The sequence below is a fragment of the Pristiophorus japonicus genome, chromosome 6, assembly GCF_044704955.1.
Source record: "Pristiophorus japonicus isolate sPriJap1 chromosome 6, sPriJap1.hap1, whole genome shotgun sequence".
Taxonomy (NCBI): Eukaryota; Metazoa; Chordata; class Chondrichthyes; family Pristiophoridae; genus Pristiophorus; species Pristiophorus japonicus.
This window is the reverse complement of record NC_091982.1, coordinates 199,241,627-199,257,132: the sequence shown is the minus strand read 5'-3', so window position 1 is coordinate 199,257,132 and position 15,506 is coordinate 199,241,627. Positions and strand designations below refer to the sequence as shown.

The window sequence follows — 15,506 nt, the reverse complement described above, 5'->3', positions numbered from 1 at the left end:
TCAGGGAGCATGCACGTGCAGAATCTGAGTGCAGCTCCTTTGCGTCACCTTCAAATACAAACCTTTAACAAAATACCCAGATATTCCTCAGACTTTTCGTCGAAAAGAAATCACTTTAATAATTTAGTCAATTTAATCTATTTATTAGTCAGCTCTGTATGTGTTAAGATGCAAAAAAAAATCATGTTTTGATATACAACAGTAATTTAATCACAAATGAGATACTTATTTAAATCAGTGTGTGAACTGGTTGTGAAAGTAAAACTAGAATGTGTGAAAGGAGATAGAGAGAAAAAGCTATATTGAGGAGTCATCAAAGCAAGTCCCTCGGAATCGAAGAGGACTTGCTTCCACTCCCTAAGTGAGTTCTTTGATGCCTGAATACGGGAGCCACAAATCCTGTTACAGGTGGGACAGACATTAGAAGGGGGAAGGGGTCGGTCGGGCTGGTTTGCTGCGCACTCCTTCCGCTGCCTGCGCCTGGCCTCTTCATGCTCCTTGCGTCGAGACTCAAAGAGCTCAACGCCCTCCCAGATGGACTTTCTCCACCTCGGGCGCTCTGTGGCCAGGGTCTCCCAGGTGTCAGTGGTGATGTCGGACTTTACCAGGGAGGCTTTGAGGGTGTGCTTATAACGTTTCCGCGGTCCTCCTTTGGCTCGTTTACCATGAAGGAGCTCCGCATAAAGCATTTGCTTAAGGAGTTTCGTATCTGGCATGCGTACTATGTGGCCTGCCCAGCGAAGCTGATCGAGTGTGGTCACTGCTTCAATACTGGGGATGTTAGCTTGGTTGAGGACACTGATATTGCTGCGCCTGTCCTCCCAGGAGATTTTCAGGATCTTGTGGAGACATCGTTGGTGAAACATAGAAACATAGAAAATAGGTGCAGGAGTAGGCCATTCGGCCCTTCAAGCCTGCACCACCATTCAATAAGATCATGGCTGATCATTCCTTCAGTACCGCTTTCCTGCTTTCTCTTTATACCCCTTGATCCCTTTAGCCGTAAGGGCCATATCTAACTCCCTCTTGAATATATCCAATGAACTGGCAAAAACAACTCTCTGCGGCAGGGAATTCCACAGGTTAACAACTCTCTGAGTGAAGAAGTTTCTCCTCAGCTCAGTCCTAAATGGCCAGGCCCTTATCCTAAGACTGTGTCCCCTGGTTCTGGACTTCCCCAACATCAGGAACATTGTTCCTGCATCTAACCTGTCCAGTCCCGTCAGAATCTTATATGTTTCTATGAGATCCCCCCTCATCCTTCTAAACTCCAGTGTATAAAGGCCCAGTTGATCCAGTCTCTCCTCATATGTTAGTCCAGCCATCCCTGTAATCAGTCTGGTGAACCTTCGTTGCACTCCCTCAATAGCAAGAACGTCCTTCCTCAGATTAGGAGACCAAAACTGAACACAATATTCCAGGTGGGGCCTCACCAAGGCCCTGTACAACTGCAGTAAGACCTCCCTGCTCCTATACTCAAATCCCCTTGCTATGAAGGCCAACATGCCATTTGCCTTCTTCACCGCCTGCTGTACCTGCATTAACTTCAAGGACTGATGAACCATGACACCCAGGTCTCACTGCACCTCCATTCAGATAATATTCTGCCTTTGTGTTTTTGCCCCCAAAGTGGATAACCTCACATTTATCCACATTATACTGCATCTGCCCTGTATTTGCCCTTTCGCTTAACCTGTCCAAGTTTCCCTGCAGCCTCTTAGCATCCTCCTCACAGCTCACACCGCCACCCAGTTTAGTGTCATCTGCAAACTTGGAGATATTACACTCAATTCCATCATCTAAATTATTTATATATATTGTAAAGAGCTGGGGACCCAGCACCGAGCCCTGCGGCACTCCACTAGTCACTGCCTGCCATTCTGAAAAGGACCCGTTTATCTCGACTCTCTGCTTCCTGTCTGCCAACCAGTTCTCTATCTACCTCAGTGGTATATCTCCAGCGACTTGAGGTGCCTTCTGTTCATCGTCCATGCCTCAGACCCATACAGGAGGGTGGGTATTACTATAGCCCTGTAGACCATGAGTTTGGTGGTAGATTTGAGGGCCTGGTCTTCAAACACTCTTTTCCGCAGGCGGCCGAAGGCTGCGCTGGCGCACTGGAGGCGATGCTGAATCTCCGCATCAATGTCTGCCTTTGTTGATAAGAGGCTCCCGAGATATGGGAAATGGTCCACATTGTCCAGGGTCGCGCCGTGGATCTTGATGATCGGAGGGCAGTGCTGTGTGGCGGTGACAGGCTGGTGAAGGACCTTTGTCTTACGGATGTTAAGCGTAAGGCCTATGCTTTCTATGCCTCAGTGAATACATTGACTATGTCCTGGAGTTCAGCCTCTGAAAGTGCACAGACGCAGGCGTCGTCCGCATACTGCAGCTCAACGACAGAGGTTGGGGTGATCTTGGACCTGGAGGCAGTGTAGGTTAAACAGCTTCTCACTGGTTCTGTAGTTTAATTCCACTCCAGCGGGGAGCTTGTTGATTGTGAGGTGGAGCATGGCAGCAAGGAAGATTGAGAAGAGGGTTGGGGCGATGACGCAGCCCTGTTTGACCCCAGTCCAGACGTGGATTGGGTCTGTAATGGATCCGTTGGTAAGGATCACGACCTGTATGTCATCGTAAAGCAGGCAAAGGATGTTGACAAACTTTTGGGGGCATCCGAAACGGAGGAGGACACTCCATTGACCCTCACGGTTGACAGTGTCAAAGGCCTTTGTAAGATCGAAAAAGGCCAGGTATAAAGGGCTGGCGCTGCTCCCTGCAATTCTCCTGCAACTGGCGTGCTGCAAAGATCACGTCTGTTGTGACCCGTAGGGGACGAAATCCACATTGTGATTCCGGGAGGAGCTCCTCGGCCACAGGAAGAAGACGATTGAGGAGAACTCGAGCGACAACTTTCCCAGTGGCTGAAAGCAGGGAGATTCCCCTGTAGTTGTCGCAGTCGGACTTGTCCCCCTTTTTAAAAATGGTCACAATCACTGCATCTCTGAGATTTCCCGGCATGCTCTTCTCCCTCCAAATGAGAGATGAGGTCATGTATCCGTGCCAACAGCGCCTTTCCGCCATATTTTAGCGCCTCAGCAGGGATTCATCCGCACCCATAGCCTTGTTATTCTTAAGCTGTTTTATGGATTTGCCAACCTCGTGCAACATTGGAGTTTCACTGAGTTAGTGGCGGGTGGCATGCTGTGGGATGGAATCACGAACACTCGAGTCAAAGGCAAGGTCTTGATTGAGGAGATCTTCAAAGTGCTCCTTCCATCGGGCCCTGACAGCCTCGGTGTCCTTGATGAATGTTTCCCTGTTCTTGGCCAGGAGTGGGGTGGGGCCTTGGGAATTTGAACCGTAGGTGGCCTTGACTGCAGTGAAGAATCCTCGCATATCGTGGCTGTCGGCCAGTTGTTACATCTCCTGTGCTTTCTCCATCCACCACCTGTTCTTTAGGTCCCGAGTTTTTTGTTGGACCTGGGCCTTGAGCCGTCTGTAATGTTGTTTTGCAGCTCCCGAGTTGGGCTGTTGCTTGAGACTCAGAAATGCTTTGCGCTTGCGATCTATTAGTTCTTCGATCTCCTGATCATTTTCATCAAACCTGATGTTTTCTGGTTGAGTGACCAAGTGTCTCTTCTCAGGCACTGGTTATAGAGGCCTAGAGGGCAGACCAAGCACTATGGGGATTCAGCATCTTAGGGTCATCAAGGCAGCCAGATTGGCTGTAAGGCACTGGCTGTATAGGGCTCTCTTAGCTGGGTCTCTAAGTGCCCCGGCATTAAGTTTTTTGCGGAACTGATATATTCTATATGTTTTTCAAGTTCAGCTATTCCGTTTCTAATTATTGTATATTGATGGCTCACAGAGATTTATTTATTTGTGTATGCAACACTCCTTCATTTATGCAATTACAGTTTGTTAAATCTACACATTGGGTCAGATTTTCCTGCTCCTGTGCCTTGGAATTTTGGACTTTCCTGAATGCAGCAAATACAAGAAAATTGGATGCCTCAGGAAGGTAACCTGCACAATTGCTCATTCATTTAAAGTCACCAACGGACAATTGGACAGGCTCCATTGGAGGTATATGGTCCTCTCTGCATAATTTTCCCATATTGGCTGTGCCCAAGCAATCCAACAGCTCAGACACAAGAACAGGAACATCTGCCCCAGATATTACTTGTTTACATAATTGCAGCATGAGGGCACACATTTATTTCTTCTTTAATCTATGTATAGTGGGTGAGGAGCACTCTATTTATGCACGCAATTAAAAAAGAAATCTATGAATAATACCATGTGATACACCAGTGCCTTAATACCTTTTTGAACTATTAAATAAAGCATTGTCTGGGTCAGAATAACATTTTATTATTTGGCATGAAAGATCGTCTCTGTGCTGACAGGCCATGCTCTTTCACAGATGTGAAATTGAAAACAACAAAATTACATAGGCAGTACTAAAAAGTCCATCCAAGTGTGATGCAATTGTTCAGGATGAATTAAGATTCAGATGCCTTAAAAGTAGTCAATATATCACTCCAGATAAAGCACTTCTCTGGTGAGGTGAAAGGGAAGAATTATTATTTTTTAGATCTGACTTTTTTCACATATATAGGCAACCTAGAGACACAAACACTATCAAAGATCACCCATGATTACTTAACTGTTAATTCATATATTTCATAACATTAAATTTACTTTAGACTTGTAATGCATCTTGGTTGATCACTTTGTACATTAATTCAATATGCATCATTTATCATATTCATTTATTGTCTCATTTGAATTCAGTTTTTAGTGGCATTTGGGTTGAGATAGGGATGGAAGGGAGCGATGTTGTGGAGGTCGAAGTAAGTTGCCTTGGTGATGGATACAATGGGATGTGATGAGAAATGATATTGGCTCAGAAAATCAAGATGTAGAATCAGGTTGGGTGGAGATAAAAATAATAAGGGAAAGAAGTCACAGGCTCCCAAACAGTAGCCACACAGTAGCACAGAGTATAAATCAAGAAATAATGGAGGCTTGTAAGAAAGGTACAGCAATAATCATGGGCAATTTTAATCTTCACATTGATTGGATAAATCAAATTGGCAAAGGTAGCCTTGAGGAAGAGTTCATATAGTGTATGTGGGATGGTTTCTTGGAACAATACTGTAATGTCCTTACTCAATCGCACAAAATCCACACGAGGCACATTCTATGGACAAGGTCACTCTATGACCTGAACCTTTATTCACAGGACCAAGAAGTGATGACCCTGCGTGGGACCTCCCTTTATATACCTGGATGACCAGGTAAGGAGTGTCTCCCACAAGTTCACCCCCTGTGGTCAAGGTGTGCATTTCTTAGGTATATACAGTGTTGCTGTGGTGTTACATAGAGGTTACATAAATGACAAATACGTTGTGGAACCAACCAGGGAGCAGACTATTTTAGATCTGGTAATGTGTAACAAGGCTGGATTAATTAATGATCTTGTAGTGAAGGATCCTCTTGGGAAGAGTGATCATAGCATGGTAGAATTTCAAATTTGAGGGTGAGAAAGCCATGTCTCAAACTAGTGTCCTGAACTTAAATAGAGGTAATTACAAAGGTATGAAGGCAGAGTTGGTTAAAGTGGACTGGGAAAATATATTAAAGGGTAAGACTGTAGAAAAGCAGTGGCAAACATTTAAGGAGATATTTCATAACTCTCAGCAAAGATATATTCCAGTGAGAAAAAAGATGCTAAGAGAAGGATGAACCATCACTGGCTAACTAAGGAAGTAAAGGATGGTATCAAATTGAAAACAAAGGCATACAATGTTGTGAAGAACAGTGGAAGGTCAGAGGGAATGTTTTAGAAACCAGCAAAGGAGGACTAAAAAAATTATAAACACAGAGAAGATAGCATATGAGAGTAAACTAGCAAGAAATATAAAAACAGACAGTAAGAACTTCTACAAGTATATAAAAAGGAAGTGAGTAGCTAAAATAAACGTTGGTCCCTTCGAGGATGAGACTGGAGAATTAATAATGGGAAACAGGGAAATGGCAGCGACTTTGAACAAATATTTTGTATCGGTCTTCAGGGTGGAATACACTAAAAACATTCCAATAATTGATAACCAAGGAGCTATTGGGGGGCGGGGGTACTTAAAACAAGCACTATCACTGGAGATAAAGTACTAGGCAAACTAATGGGACTAAAGGTGGACAAGTCCCCTGGACCTGATGGCCAGCATCCTAGGGTCTTAAAAGAAGTGGCTGCAGAGATAGTGGATGCATTGGTTGTAATCTACCAAAGTTCCCTGGATTCTGGAGAGGTCCCAACAGACTGGAAAACCACAAATATAATACCACTATTTAAAAAAGGAGGGAGACAGAAAGTAGGAAACTATAGACCAGTTAGCCTAACATTTGTCACTGGGAAAATGCTGGACTCCATCAATAAGGAAGTAATAGCAGGACATTAAGAAAATCATAATGCAGTCAAACAGAGTCAGCATGGTTTTATGAAAGGGAAATCATGTTTGACAAATTTGCTGGAGTTCTTTGAGGTTGTAATGAGCAGAGTAGATAAAGGGGAACTAGTAGATGTCGTGTATTTGGATTTCCAGAAAGCATTCGATAAGGTGCCACATAAAAGGTTACTGCACAAGATAAGAGCTCACCGGGTTGGGGGTAATATATTAGCATGGATAGGGGATTGGCTAACTAACAGAAAACATAGAATCGGGATAAATGGGTCATTTTCAGGTTGGCAAACTGTAACTCATGGGGTGCCACAGGGATCAGTGCTGGGACCTCAACTATTTACAATTTATATTAATGACTTGGATGAAGGGACCGAGTGTAATGTAGCCAAATTTGCTGATGATACAAAGATAGATGGGAAAGCAAGTTGTGAGGAGGACGCAAAGAATCTGCAAAGGGATATAGATAGACTCAGTCAGTGTGCAAAAAATTGGCAGATGGACTATAATGTGAGGTTATCCTTTGGTAGGAAAAATAAAAAAGAAAATTATTATTTAAATGCGGAGTGATTACAAAATGTTGCAGTACAGAGGGATCTGGGGATTCTTGTACATGAAACACAAAAAGTTAGCATGCAAGTACAGCAAGTAATCAGGAAGGCAAATGGAATGATGGCATTTATTGCAAGGGGGATGGAGTATAAAATTAGGGCAGTCCTGCTCCAACTATACAGGGCATTTGTAAGACCACACCTGGAGTACTGCATACAGTTTTCCTCTCCTTATTTAAGAAAGGATATACTTGCATTGGAGGCAATTCAGAGAAGGTTCACGAGGTTGATTCCTGAGATGAGGGGTTGTCATATGAAGAAAGGTTGAGCAGGTTGAGCCTATATTCATTGGAGTTTAGAAGAATGAGAGGTGATATTATTGAAACTTATAAGATTCTGCGGGGGCTTGACAGGGTAGATGCAGAGAGGATGTTTCCTCTCATAGGGGATTCTAGAACTAGGGGCATAGTTTCAGAATAAGGGGTCGCCCAATTAAAACTGAAATGAGGAGGAATTTCTTCTCTCAGAGAGTCGTGAATGTTTGGAATTCTCTACCCCAGAGAGCTGTGAAGGCTGGGTCTTTTGATATATTTAAGGTGGAGACAGACAGATTTTTGAATGATGGGAGTCAAGTCTTATGGGGAGCGGGCGGGGAAGTGGAGTTGAGGCCAGGATCTCAAACATGATCTTATTGAATGGCATAGCAGGCTCGACGGGCCAAACGGCCTGCTCCTGCTCCTATTTCTTATGTTCTTATGATGGCTGAACCTCAGCTGGTGCTCAAGTTTTGCATGGTCTGGTTCAGTAACTGGCTAGGGAAAGGATGGAGTCAGTTGCATCAAAGTGCGTTGATGGTGAAGGTGAAAAAAGATAGCTCAATCATGAATGTTCAATTACAAAATGGTTGACATACCCATGATTTCATGTCTGGCATGATTGGCAGTCTGGCTGCACAGAGTTGGTTGTGGAGTCGAGGGAAGTAGTGGAGCGGAAGCTTATCTTCCAAACCAGTCTCCAATGGGCAGTGGCAGATCACAGTGTTAATAAGGAAAACAGAACTTTGTTCAATAGTGAGCATGTGTTGTTCCAGATCAGTGCAGCTGTAGTTGGATTTGTGAATGAGCTGAAAGGCTACTTATTATCACATGACGTTTCTGTGTCTTTCTATGAAACACAGCTACAATTAAAAATTGTAAATATTTTTTGGAAGGCTGAAATAAAGTAAATTTGAAATGCAACAGATACTGTCAACTTAATGAACTGCAAAGAAAATTCATTTGTTTTTAATCAATGCAGTTCTTAATTTTTCTCTTACATCTTAATCCAAATTTTATGTCGACACTTGTTAGTTATTATCTTTGGTGGAAAATTCCACAACTTAGATATCAATTAAAAGGTTGGCAGAGAGGAGACAGCATGTTTCAGGCACATTCTGAACCTCGCTTTCAAACTGATAACTGCCCTCTGCAAGTAAGTATAGGACATTCATGTGTCAAAAGAGCTGAATATTTCATGATGGAGAGCTGAACGTTTCATTGTGATGCAAAGTACATTTAATAATGGATAGGATCAAGGCCAAGTTTTTGATTTCACGTGTGGTTCATTTCAGATTTCCTGACAAGGAAGGGGTTTTGTACTACATGGACTCTTACATTTGCCAATGTAACATTTTCTGATGTTATTGAGCACCAATGTGACCCATTGTCTGAAAATATTGTAACACCAACTTCTGCCTGTAAACATGAATCTTTTGGTGAAGGGCAGACCTATAAGCTTGATGAAACCCTTCCAGGGCAGGTGTGACATCAAACACAGATGTCCTTAATGAAAATGTCGGCCAGTGAAAGTGACATTTAGTATTCAGAATGAGAATTATACCATCTGCAGTTCTGATTGTTTTTGAAATCAGAACCAGCTAAGCTTTGTCATGGTTACTATCACCACAACAATTCTTGTACAGAAAAATCTCAGATGTTTTTCTTCAAAACAAAATAGAGCTTCAGAACAACAGAGATAATCTTTGGATAGTGTGGTTTATTTAAAAAGACTGTCTTTGCACTGATGGTTGGCCAAGACCATTTATCCAACATGTCAGTTTCACTAGTTGACTCATATATGTTCTACTCTCTATGGGTATTAATTACTGATTTGACAAATGAACTAAAAAATTATCACACAATAACATGTACTACTGTGACAATATAAATGTAAGCTTGGAGTTCGGCCTCTGAACATGCACAGGCGGAAGCGTCGTCCGCGTACTGTAGTTCGACGACAGAGGACGATCTTGGATCTAGCCTGGAGGCAACGAAGGTTGAACAGGTTCGCATTGGTTCTATAATTTTGTTCCACTCCAGCGTGGAGCTTGTTGAGAGTGAGGTGGAGCATTGCAGCGAGGAAGATCGAGTGTTGGTGCGATGACACAGCCCTGCTTGACCCCGGTCCTGACGTTGGTTGGGTCTGTGGTGGATCTGTTCGTCAGGATCACGGCTTGCAGGTCATTGTGGAGCAGGCGGAGGATGGTGACAAAGGTTTGGGGGCAGCCAAAATGGAGGAGGATGCTCCATACTCCATCACAGTTGACAGTGTCAAAGGCCTTTGTGAGGTCAAGAAGGGCATGTACAAGAGTTGGTGCTGTTCCCTGCATTTCTCTTGTAGTTGTCGCGCGGTGATGATCATGTCCGTTGTACCACTTAGTGGACGGAATCCGCATTGTGACTCTGGGTGGAGCTCTTCAGCCACAGGGAGAAGACGGTTGAGAAGGATTCTAGCGATGTCTTTCTCAGTGGCCAACAGCAGGGAGATTCCTCTGTGGTTGCCGTAGTTGGATTTGTTCCCTTTTTTGAAGATGGTCACAATTACGGCATCTCTGACATCCCTTGGTATGCTCTCCTTCCAGGTAAGAGAGATGAGGTCATGCATTTGTGCCATTAGTGCTTCTCCGTCATACTTTAGTGCCTTGGCAGGGATTCCATCTGCTCCTGATGCTTTGTTGTTCTTGAGCTGATGGATGGCCTTTTCTACCTTGTGCAGGGCTGGGGTTTTGCTGAGATGGTGGGGGGGTAGCATGCTGCGGGATGGAGTCGAGGACACTCGTGTCAAAGGCAATCTTGACGAAGAAGATCTTTGAAGTGCTCCATCCAGCGGGCCCTGACTGCCTCGGTGTTCTTAATGAGTGTCTCCCCATTCTTGGCCAGCAGTGGGCTGGGGCCTTGGGTGCTTGGGCCATAGGTGGACTTAACTGCGGTGAAGAATCCTCGCATATTATGGCTGTCGGGCAGCTGCTGGATCTCCTGTGCTTTCTCCACCCACCATCTATTCTTTAGGTCGCAAGTTTTTTGTTGGACCTCGACCTTCAACTGTCTGTGGAGTGGCTTTGCTGCTCCCGAATTGGGTTGCTGCTTTAAGTTCAGAAATGCCCTGCGCTTGCAGTTTATTAGCTCCTGGATCACCTGGTCATTCTCGTCAAACCAGTCTTGGTGTTTCCTGGTTGAGTGACCGAGCGTCTCTTTGCAGGGGCTGGTTATGGTGGCCTTGAAGGCAGACTAGGTGCTGAGGACACTCTGCATCTCGAGGGTCGCCAGGTTGTCAGTGAGGTGTTGGCTGGATAGGGTCTTTGAGTGCTTCAGTGTTGATTTTTCTGCGGCATTGCTTCTGTTGCTGTCGCCGCTTTGGGGCTATATTAATGTCAACATCTTCACCGAGGCGTATGAAAGCATGGACCTTACACTAAACAGCCTAAAGACAAAGGTCCTTCACCAACCTGACCCCACCACACAGCACTGTCCCTCCAGTCATCAAAATCCACGGCGCGGCCTTGTACAATGTGGACCATTTTCCATATCTCGGGAACCTACTATCAGCAAGGGCAGACATTAACAACAAGGACCTACACCGTCTCCAGTGTGTCAGTGCAGCCTTCAGTCGCCCGAGGAAGAGAGTGTTTGAAGACCAGGATCTCAAATCTGGCACCAAGCTTATGGTCTACAGAGCAGTAGTGAAACACACCTTTCTATATGGCTCAGAGACATGGACCATATACAGTAGACACCTCAAAGTGCTGGAGAAGTACCACCAGCGCTGCCTCCGCGAGATCCTGCAAATACACTGGGAGGATAGATGTACCATCAGTGTTCTCGATCAGGCCAACGTCCCCAGCATCGAAGCACTGACCACACTCGACCAGCTCCGTTGGGTGGGCCACATCGTTTGCATGCCCGACACGAGACTCTCAAAGCAAGCGCTCTACTCGGAACTCCTACATGGCAAGCGAGCCCCAGATGGGCAGAGGAAATGTTTCAAGGACACTCTCAAAGCCTCCTTGATAAAGTGCAACATCCCTACCAGCACCTGGGAATCCCTGGCCCAAGACCACCCTAAGTGGAGGAAGAGCATCCGGGAGGGCGCTGAGCACCTCGAGTCTTGTCGCCGAGAGCATGCAGAAATCAAGTGCAGGCAGCGGAAGGAGCATGTGGCAAACCAGTCCCACCCACCCTTTCCTTCAACCACTGTTTGCCCCACCTGTGACAGAGACTGCAATTCCCATATTGGACTGTACAGTTACCCGAGAACTCACTTTTAGAGTGGAAGCAAGTCTTCCTCGATTTCAAGCGACTGCCTATGATATGATAAAAGTAATAAAAAATTGCAGTCAGAAATTCCTTACTTTTGCTCTCCAGCTATCTTCATCACATATTTTCTGTCGAAAGCTTTCTTGCAGCTGTTCAATCCTGTTCTGATGCGAAAGCATCATCTGTTCCCTGTAAGAGACCAATTAACTTACTGATAAAGTTCAAAGCTAGACAGCAATTAGCAAAACATTCAAACCACTATTTTACGTAAGAAATAATGCATTAATCATTAATTTAACCAAAACATTCTGTTGAACACTAACTACAGAGAACAGAAAAGTATCGGACTCAGGTTAATAAAAGCTCATGGTTTAATGGAAATTGTCGCCCAATAGATGGAATAAATGGTGTGTAATTGGCACATGAATTTTAATGTAGATAAATGTGAGGTGGTTTCAACCAGTTGGCCTGTTTCTGAGTGCTACATTCTATGTAATTCTATGAAAAGAGGTAGGTTGGGTGGGAGTGGTGCAGGAATGTGTTCATGCGTGGGCAAATACCTTTTAAGCATCCTTTCAGACATCTTGGATGACAATACAAGTGAGAGAAAAGTGATTTCAGCCCATAATACTCCAGAGAAAAATTAGGTTAATTTCTTTTTAAGAACATAAGAACATAATAAATAGGATCAGGAGTAGGCCATACGGCCCCTCGAGCCTGCTCCGCCATTTAATACGATCATGGTTGATCTGATCATGGACTCAGCTCCACTTCCCTGCCTGCTCTCCATAACCCCTTAACACCTTATCGATTAAGAAAGTCTATCTCTGTCTTAAATTTATTCAATGTCCCAGCTTCCACAGCTCTCTGAGGCAGAAAATTCCACAGATCTACAACCCTTTGAGAGAAGAAATTCCTCCTCATCTCAGTTTTAAATGGGCGGCCCCTTATTCTAAGATTATGCCCCCTAGTTCTAGTCTCCCTATCAGTGGAAACATTCTCTCTGCATCCACCTTGTCAAGCCCCCTCATAATCTTAAACGTTTCGATAAGATTACCTCTCATACTTCTGAATTCCAATGAGTAGAGGCCCAACCTCCTCAACCTTTCCTCATAAGTCAGCCCCGTCATCTCCAGAATCAACCTAGTGAACCTTTTTGAACTGCCTCCAAAGCAAGTATATCCTTTTGTAAATATGGAAACCAAAATTCTATGCATTTTTCCCAGTGTGGCCTCACCAATACCGTATATAACTGTAGCAAGACTTCCCTGCTTTTATACTCCATCCCCTTTGCAATAAAGGCCAAGATTCCATTGGCCTTCCTGATCACCTACTGTACCTGCATACTATCCTTTTGTGTTACATGCACAAGTACCCCCAGGTCCCGCTGTACTGCAGCACTTTGCAATTTTTCTCCATTTAAATAATAACTTGCTCTTTGATTTTTTTCTAAAAGTGCATGACCTCACATTTTCCAAAATTATACTCCATCTGCCAAATTTTTGCCCACTCACTTAGCCTGTCTATGTCCTTTTGCAGATTTTTTGTGTTCTCCTCACACATTGCTTTTCCTCCCATCTTTGTATCGTCAGCAAACTTGGCTATGTTACACTCAGTCCCTTCTTCGAAGTCGTTAATATAGATTGTAAATAGTTGGGGTCCCAGCACTGATCCCTGTGGCACCCCACTAGTTACTGATTGCCAACCTGAGAATGAACCATTTATCTCGACTCTCTGTTTTATGTTAGTTAGCCAATCCTCTATCCATGCTAATATATTACCCCCAACCCCGTGAACTTTTATCTTGTGCAGTAATCTTTTATGTGGCATCTTGTCAAATGCCTTCTGGAAGTCCAAATTCTCCATATCCACTGGTTTCCCTTTATCCACCCTGTTCATTACATCCTCAAAGAATTCTAGCAAATTTGTCAAACATGACTTTCCCTTCATAAATCCATGTTGACTCTGCATGACCGAATTATGCTTTTCCAAATGTCCTGCTTCTGCTTCTTTAATAATGGACTCCAACATCTTCCCAACCACAGATGTTAGGCTAACTGGTCTATAGTTTCCTGCTTTTTGTCTGCCTTCTTGTTAAAATAGGGGTGTTACGTTTGCAGTTTTCCAATCTGCTGGGAACTTAGTCAGAGCTAAAACAAAGAAAGGACTCATTGCAAATCACCAGATGTTTCTAATTAAGGGACTGGTGCTGGGAGAACATAGGTTTGTCAAGATTACAAGCCTACATGGTTACACTGGCTGATTAGATAAGAGAAAAATGAAGCAAGAGTTCTTGAAAGGCTGATGCTATCAGGCAGCGGGATGGAAATTGGTATGTACTGTGCCTGTTTTTCAAGTGTAAAGATGGGCGCAAAGCATACCAATTTCGCAGTGGGACTGCTAGCGCCCAATCTGCGCAGGTCCCATTGCAAAATGCAAAAGCAGGAGTGCTTCTCCGACTCCACAGGAGTTGTGACACCCCTTTCCCATGTAGCCCACTCCAAACCCTCCTCCAGGACTTACCTAAGGGCTGCTGCTGTAAGGCAGGTGGCCTGACAGTGATCTCTTTCCTCAGGTGAGCTGCCTGTGGGGGCACCGGCAGCTCATGCCAAGTATACAGATGAAGCTTGAGGATCAATGGACTGGTTCGGGTCCGTGCTGGTTGTGGGCCCAGACCAAAATCTACCCGCGTGGCTTCCTGTTTTAATATAGTTACTTGGAAAAGCAAGGGCGGTTAGCATTTAATGAGAAGTTTGACCTTGGGAAATGTAATTAAAATGTAATCATAATAGTTCCTGACATGTGTCATGTCTAATTGAATGGCATCTTAGAATGGATCCATGTGACAGAATAAATCACCTTGGTTGATCACTAATAATCAAGTAACTTAAAAAGAGATTTTCTTTGTTAAATTAAAAGGTATAAAATGTCATACCTTACAGACCCAAATCAGAAAGTTTGGGAGAGTGTTAGAAGATTGTAAAGAGCTAAGAAACAGATTTTATAAGCGTCGAAAGCGTTAAGAGTCAAAGGTAAGAAGGATAAGTATCTAATCTGACATTTGTAAACTCACTGAGTGTATCACAATAATTTGTCAATAATTCAAACATTTGAGCACAGTGTGAAGTTAAAGTAACAATATAACAATACAAAGAGAGTTAATGTATATGGCAGGTTAGTTAAGCTAGAATGGGAAGGCAATGACTGAAGAGGGAAACCACTAACCACAAATGGCAACTGTCCCTAAAGGTAAATTTGAGCATCCAAGACAGTGCTTAGTGCCCAATGCTACCATAACTGACCTGAGAAGGACATAGTCGTATATGTCTATGCTTATATTCCAGAGGTATATGCTGAAAGTTTATCAGCGATATGTTGAGGGCAAACTCATCCATTCTGCACTCTTGGACATTTAACATAAGTAAAACCTAGCTATTGCTAAGATACAACAATGCACTTAAACCACATTGTCCATGTAATGGTTTAGACTTTTTCAGTCCTCAATGCTTAATTTTCTGATATTATCATAGTTGTTGTTAAATAAAGTAGTGATAGTTAATGAATCTCTGTGGCCAATGTCATCTTTGATTAGGAATTGAATTATTATTCCAGCCAGTGTCATATTGTGCCCTGTGCTGGTTTGCTTGGCTTGTGCAACTATTAATATACCTTGGACTGGAGTACGTCAGAGAGTTCAGAAGTGAGTTAGTTTAGGCATCTTATTAACTTTAGACATGAATGGTAAATTGCAACTCAATGATCAAATGTGTTAGAATATGGGAAAAGATTTCTCAATACCTTTCGACTAATATTCTTTATATAGTGTAGTTGATTTACCATTTATACAATTTTACACTGTCCATAATCCTACACACCACTGACATGCCAATCTCTCAGTCATGTTGGTCTGAGGAAATTTT

The 15,506-nt window shown here is 43.6% G+C and overlaps 1 protein-coding gene across 10 annotated transcripts in view; it reads right to left on the bottom strand.

Moving 5' to 3' along the window:
* The window catches only part of lekr1 (Leucine-, glutamate- and lysine-rich protein 1), a 424,197-nt gene that overhangs the window by 35,899 nt on the left and 372,792 nt on the right, over positions 1 to 15,506 (bottom strand). For all 10 annotated transcript variants that reach the window (XM_070883546.1, XM_070883550.1, XM_070883544.1 and 7 more), the window contains one exon: positions 11,682 to 11,775. In XM_070883546.1, coding sequence (XP_070739647.1) covers positions 11,682 to 11,775 — 94 coding nt within the window. The remainder of the gene's footprint in view (positions 1 to 11,681; positions 11,776 to 15,506) is intronic.